At 55.6% G+C, this 7,088-nt stretch overlaps 1 protein-coding gene across 1 annotated transcript; it reads right to left on the bottom strand.

Moving 5' to 3' along the window:
- Positions 1 to 780: 780 nt before the first annotated feature.
- ZNF367 (zinc finger protein 367) lies at positions 781 to 4,252 on the bottom strand. Its single transcript, XM_027706638.1, has 4 exons — positions 3,791 to 4,252; positions 2,759 to 2,909; positions 1,365 to 1,484; positions 781 to 1,005 (listed from the first exon to the last, which is right to left on the bottom strand). Exons 1-4 carry the CDS (start codon positions 4,142 to 4,144, stop codon positions 863 to 865), a joined length of 768 nt encoding a protein of 255 aa, XP_027562439.1. The 5' UTR covers positions 4,145 to 4,252; the 3' UTR covers positions 781 to 862.
- Positions 4,253 to 7,088: the final 2,836 nt, after the last annotated feature.

Here is a 7,088-nt window from a genome sequence, read left to right as displayed (position 1 = left end):
TCCTCACTCTCTGCAACTCCCTGACAGGAGGGGGGAGCCAGGGGGGGGTTGGTCTCTTTTCCCAGGCAACTCTCAGCAAGACAAGAGGGCTCAGGGTCTTCAGCTGTGCCAGGGGAGGTTTAGGTTGGAGATTAGAAAGAATTTCTTTGCAGAGAGGGTGATCAGCCATTGGAATGGGCTGCCCAGGGAAGTGGTGGATTCTCCATCCCTGGAGGTTTTTAAGATAAGACTGGATGTGGCATCAGTGCCATGGGCTGGGAACCACAGTGGTAGTGGATCAAGGGTTGGACTTGATGACCTCAGAGGTCCCTTCCAACCCAGTTGATTCTATGATTCTATGAGTACACCTGACAACAGTCCAGAGCTGCCAAAATCCTCCCAAGTACTGACTTGCATCCGACTAAGCACTGCATTTGACTTTATCTGTCAGCCCTTACAGGACAGTATTTATGCTGTCAGAAACCCTCTTTATTCAGTATTTTAAGTGTAAAGTGGCCAAGTGAACATCTGTGACAGATTTCTCCTCTACATGGTATTCCCAGCAGGCACTTCTCCCTAGGCAAACACAGTTGTTGCCCCTCATACAATGGCAAATTCAGCAAGACTGTAGCACTAACAAGGTATTAGCAGGGGTTGATCAAGCAAAGAAGGGCATTTAAGCAGAGAGCAAAACAAAAATTGGAAGAAAAAAGGTCTCATGAGGAGCTTTGTCTTAGAGGAGTTCAGACTCCTTTAAGTGTACTGATGGGTACTGGAAGAGCATATAGTTTTGGTTTGTGGGGGTTTTACTGTCCTGAAGAAGAAAATGCTTTGTCAGACCACCCTTATAAGTATTTCAAGGAAGGTGAGACCACGAGGGAACTTACTTTGCTAGCCACTCAGCCACAGCTTTGTTGTCAGCCGTCTGCCTCTTGGTCAGCCTGTCCGTGAGCTCCTCCCTCTTCAGCCGGGCGTAGGGATGTTTGGGGCAGTGACGGTTTGCGTGTGTGAATCTGCTCAAACAGCCTTAAAAACACAAAAAAAACCCAAAAATGAAGAGCACGTTATGGGAAAGCGGCCAAACCAGTGACTAAGCATAACACCTGTGGGACGAAGATGCCACTGAATCCAACCTTCCTCAGTCACAAAACCCTAGGTTTGGTTGAAAACAGCACGCTCTAGCTGCAAGGGTCATAACATGTCCCGTCATTTTATGGGTTGGTATCTATTGACAGAGAACATATGCAATCCCTAGATACATATTTGCAGAATCTCCGCCAAAATTAAACTCCAAAGCTTTTATGTATCTTTGCCAAGTGAACTTGCATACAATTCCAGCATTGGTCTGACCCTAGAAAGCTGCAAATTGTTCTCTGGTGACTCACCATTCTCTGAGCAGACGAATGGTTTCTCTCCTGTGTGGAGACGCTGGTGAGTTTTGAGCTGCCCACTCTGCACAAAGGCTTTCCCACAATCTGGGTAGTCACATAAATAGGGCCTTTCACCTTAAAAATAAGGAACAGAGATTTATGAAAGCTGACTGTGAGTCATAGCATCCAGTGGTGATCCCTGGCATGAGACTCACACAAGCAAGCTCTCCTTTTAGCCACTCAGACACTTGCACCTACTTAAGAAGTCCTGGTTTACTCTGAAGTACATGTTCTATGCTACTGGACAATATACTTATTTCCAGAGAGGAAAAAAAATTATATTTTTTCCCTTGTCATGTTTTCTGACTTGAGACTCTTAGATAACACCACATAAGCTTTGTCCTGTGAAACTGTGGACCCCTATAGAGCAAGAAATATAGGAACTAAATGGACAAGTGATGTAATTCAAGTTGTAACCAGAGAAATTTTATCCTTAACATAGCCTGAATTAGGGTGAAATACTCGAGGTCAACATTATAATAACGTATGAGGTTGCAGGAATCTCATTAGGAGAAAGTCTCACTTTTGAGAAAAGTCATAACAATGGAGGGTGCACGAGAAACTTATTCCAGACTTAGAGTCAACAAAGTTTTCTTAGAACAGTCACCAAGGAAGACTTCTCCATGCAAACTGCAACCAGACAAAACAAGGCAGCAAGGCTGAAAAACCTAAACCAACAGTATCTCCAGTTCAAGCCCAGCTGAATGAGTTCATCCTACATTTTCACTTAACTGCAAGCTGCCTTCTTAATACTGTTCAGAGAATTAGCATGACTACTTCCACCCAAGAAAATGAATTCTAGATGGTGGGGAAAAAAACAACTGGGTGCTAATTTTAAGCAGGTGGACTCTTTTCTCAACATTTAAATTACACTTCTAGGGTGTTACAGTGCTGAAGTTGCCATCTACTTCCTAAGCTACTGTAACCTCTTACAGGAAACTTCAGTGTGGTGTGAAAAACACAACAGCAACAGGGAAACATATAACAAAGAAGAGGCAGTCAGAATACAGAGTGCTACGGAGCTCAAGTGCAGAGCACCAAGCTCAAAAAAAGTTCTCCCTCTTACAAAGTAGATCTGTGACTGCAACAGATAAAATATTTCTGTAATTTGTCTACACTATTACAGCCCAAACTGCTGCTACACTTCACCACGACAAACACAGCTACAAAGACTGTGAGTGACTAAGAAGCACTGGAAGTAAAGTATGATTAAATTAGTAGTTACAATAAAATATTAACAGGCCAAGTGTTGGGGGGGGTTCCTTTGTGGTTTGTTTGCAGGGTTTTAACTCCTTCCCTGGTGCTCCAGAGGCGCTCACCCCAGCAGTGCACAGCTCCCCTTTACTCACCCGTGTGAGTGCGCTTGTGGGCCTGCAGTGACTTCCCCCGTGGGAAGACCCTGTTGCAGATATTGCAGCGTATCCTGCTGGAGGAGTGCTCTCCTTCACTGATCAGGTCTCGGACGGTGTCTGCTCTGGGGCGGCCGCGTCTGATGCCATCCTGGGAGTAAATAACGAGGGGACTAAACTCCAGCACCTTCCCCACTCTGCGGCGTGGCCAACAGGCACGGCATGCCCCGGAGTGACGGCGCTGAGGATGGTGACAGTGGTGCTGTGACAGCACAGAACTAGCCCAGACCACGTCCAGCCCATCCCCAACTCGCCCCCGGTGGCCGGGCTGTGGCAGCAGGGGAGATGCCAGGCACTGCCAGCACTGCACCACGGATCAGGAACATGGGGAGGAACTGGGAACAAAATCATGGAATGGGGCAGGCTGGAAGGGGCCACAGTGGGTCATCTGGTCCAACTTCCCTGCTCCGGCAGGGCCATCCCACATCACAGGGCACAGGATTGTGTCCAGAGGATTCTGGAATATCCCCAGTGAGGGAGATCACACCCCTCTCTGGGCAATTCAGTGTGTGGTCACCCACACAATGAGGAAGTTCTTCCTCATGTTCAGGTGGAACTTTCTGTGCATCACTTTCTGCCCGTTCCCCTTGTGCTGTTGTCGGGCACCACGGGCAGAGCCTGGCTCCGTCCTCCTGTCACCCTCGTTAGATGTTTACACACTTTAATGAGGTCTCCTCTCAGGGCTGAACAGGCCCGGCTCCCTCAGCCCTTCCCGGTGTGAGAGACGCTCCTGCCCCCCCGACCACCCTCGCAGCCCGTGCTGGGCGCGCTGCAGGAGCTCCCTGTCCCCGAGGAGCCCCGAGCCGGGCACGGCCCTGCCGCTGGGAGGGCAGAGCACGGGCGTTCTCCACGGGCACCCTCCCGTCCCGCTCTGCCCGGGGCGCGCCCCGCTGCCGGAAGTGCCCTCCCTTTTAAACGCCCGGGCGGAAGCGCGGGCGGCGCGCTCGGGTTCCCCCCCATCCCCGCACTCACCTTGGGGTGCCGGTGGCGGCCGCCGCTCTCCGCGGGCTCCTCGTCCCCGGCGGGGTCTCTGCCCGCGGCCCCGCGGGGCGGCGGCAGCGCCGAGGGGCCGGGGGTGCTGTCGCCGCCTCCGGGGCTGAGGGTCACGTTGTGCGCGTTCTCGCCCCAGCGCCACGGGTAGACCATGAAGTCGCTGAAGCCGGGGCTGGTGGGGACCGGCGGGACGGGCATCGGCTCCTCGCCCCCGCCCCACGCCGGGGAGGGTTTGATCGGGGTGGTTTTGATAACGGAGACCAGGACGCGCTTCGGCGAGTCCTGGCAAAAAATCACCGAGGGGGGTCCCGGGGGCAGCTGCTCCGCCATCATCGATCGCACGCGGGCAGCGGCGAGGGGAAGCGCGGTGAGAGGGAGGGCACGGCCCCGCCGCCCGCGCCGGGCCGTGCAGCCGCACGGACGTCCCGCAGCCGCCGCCACCTGTCGCCGCGCGGCCCCGCCTCAGCCGCTCATCACCGGGACGGCGGCCCCCCGCGGTCTCAGTGCCTTCCCCCCCACGCCCCTCCGCCTCCGCGGCCGCCCCCGACCAGACCTTGCGCCGTCAGCGGCGGCCCCCGGCCCCAGCGGCGGCGGGGCCGAAGCGGTGGCAGCGCGTCCCGCACCTTTCCGAAGCGCTGCCGGAGCCGCCGCGCCCGGAGGAGCCGCCGCCGCCCGGGGCCGACCCGCCGCTTTTCCCGCGTTACGTTTCGCGCCCGAGCGCAGCCAATCGCCGCGCGCGAGCGTCACGGGGCGCGCGCTCCCGCCGGCCAATCGCGAGCCGAGGAAGCCGGCGGCCCCGCCCCGGGAGGCGGGACCCGAGAGCGCGGCGCCGCGGCTGCCGCCGTCCCATTGGGCAGGCGGACCCGCGAGAGGCGCTGATTGGCCCGGCGCGGCGGGGGGCGGGGCCGGCGCGCGCGGGCAGGCTTGGCGCGCTCTGCTCGTGGGCGGGGCCCGTCCCGGGCGCGAGGGGGTCTTTGGCGCGCCCGGCGCCTTAAAGGGGTCGCGGACACGGCGGCGCCGCCCGGTCGGGGGGGGCACGGGCTCCGGCGGCCGGCAGACCCTGCCCTGTCCTTGTCCCCATCCCCGCCGCCTCGCCGGCGGACAGGGCGCCCCGCGAACGCGGGCGCTGTCGGGGCGGCGTGGCCATTATGGCGCTGGCGGGGAGACGCCCCTTCCAGCAGCGCTGCCCGCGGTCGGGACGCAGCCGCGGGTGTGGAGCTGCGGGCGGCGGCCCCGGGGCTGCAAGTGGGCAGGAGGCGTCTACACGGGCAGGTTCTTCGTGCAGGCGGCGTTTAAAGAGGATGGTGCCAGACTCCTTTCAGTGGTGCCCAGCGACGGGACGAGGAGCAGTGGCCATAAACTAAAACGTAAGAACTTTCAACTCAGCATGAGGAAGAACCTCTTTCCGCTGAGGGTGGCAAGAGCGCTGGAACAGGCTGCCCAGGGAGGTCGTGGATTCTCCTTCTCTGGGGACATTCCAAACACACCGGGATGCGTTCCTATTTACCCTGCTCTGGGTGATCCTGTCTCGACAGCGGGCTTGGAGTAGGTGCTTTCCAGAGGTCCCTTCCAACCCTAATAATTCTGTGACTCTGTGAAGTTTGTGCAGATCACTAGTTTTAGTATATTAGCGTTTTAGGGGTGTTTCGGTTTGTTTTTTTAATTTTTTTTCCCCCCTCCCAATCTATTATAGCTGTTCAGGCATTTATACACTGTGATTAACTAAAATGGCATCTTAAATCTGTTCTTCCAGCCTGTGCCCTTTGAAACCCAGACCCAGTCCAATTGTGCAGCCTGTTACCCCAAACGGGGAGGCTGCAGGTCTGCTTGGGTGCAAGGCTCCCACAGCCTTGTTCTGTGTCAGCTTTAACTCACCTGTGTAAGAGCTGTGTGTTCCATGTGTGGAAGAACTGCTGTGACTTAGGAGTGATTTGGAAATACAGTGACACTGGTCCAGCTTTAACTGGTGAAAGCATAGTTTCAGTTTTTAAATCTGCAAGTAGCCACCATGCCTGGTTTATGAATCCTTTGGAACTCTGGTTACTTGAAACTGAAAAGAATTTAGCTGTATCAGAGACAGCAGTACTTCATTTATTTTATCCTGGTTTTCTGTGTTTGTTTTTTTTTTAAGCAATAGAACTCGCTGTTCTAAAGCAGGAGCACATTAATGGCATTTGATGTGGACATTTTATGCTGAAGTTGACTGGTAGTGTTACATCAACACGCTCCCTTTGCCTCAGTGTCTTCCCATTGCAGTGAGTCTTACTGACCAGTTATGGCCTGAGAAAGAATTAAATCCTGTTTCTTACATGAATAGCTAAATTTTGAGGCCAATATCAGGAGCACAGAGCTGTAAAAATGGTGAAAATTTTCCCCTGATCATTTATGTTCACCACAGTCTGTATGCTGCAGGCGCCTGTTTTTGGGAGTGTTGGCACAACCATCACTGCTGACAGGAACAGGAAAGTGCAGGGAAGACCAATTTTGCACCCTACAACCACACCAGTTCTTTGAGCACAGAAAGGCTGTAGTACTGGACTGCAGTATTAACTACCCTCCCTGAGACTGGCAGCCCTTTCATTATGAATTAAAGTTTGGTTTGTCGCAACTGTCCTTTTAGACTAACTCAAATGTTTGCTTGGTCAAATTCTTTTTCATAGTAATGATACTCCAGCTTCTCACAGTCGTAAGTGTTAACTTATGTCACTTGTTGGGCGGACGTGCCAGAGGACTCTTGGTGGCACCGCTGAGCGATGACACCGCATCTCAAGCACTCACCGAGCAGCCCACCCAGACAGCGGTGCCGGCGCACGGGACATTCCCCGCACACAGGATATTCCTGGGACAGGTGACATTCCCGGCACACGGGACATTCCCCGCACACAGGATATTCCCGGGACAGGTGACATTCCCGGGACACAGGATATTCCCGGCACACGGGGCATTCCCGGGACACAGGACATTCCCGGCACACGGGACATTCCCCGCACACGGGATATTCCCGGGACACGGGACATTCCCGGCTCTCCCCGTCCCGGGCTCCGCGCGCGCCTTCCCGCGGGGCGGGACGCGAGTGACACCTGGCGGGTAACCGAGCGCGGCACCGCATTGGTCGGGAGCCGTGATTGACGGCGCCGGCGCCGCGCGTCTATTGGCTGCAGCGCGGCGCCGGGGGGGCGGGGCCCAGCGCCCCCGCTGGCAGCTCTGTTTTCCCATTGGCCCCGCGCGCCGGCGGTGGGCGGGGCCAGCCGCGGTTATGGGCGGGGCCGAGCGCCCC

Source organism: Neopelma chrysocephalum, unplaced genomic scaffold, assembly GCF_003984885.1.
Source record: "Neopelma chrysocephalum unplaced genomic scaffold, ASM398488v2 Primary Assembly neopelma1_57307, whole genome shotgun sequence".
NCBI classification, from domain to species: Eukaryota; Metazoa; Chordata; class Aves; order Passeriformes; family Pipridae; genus Neopelma; species Neopelma chrysocephalum.
The sequence above is the reverse complement of the archived record's forward strand: the minus strand, read 5'-3'. Positions and strand labels throughout refer to the sequence as shown.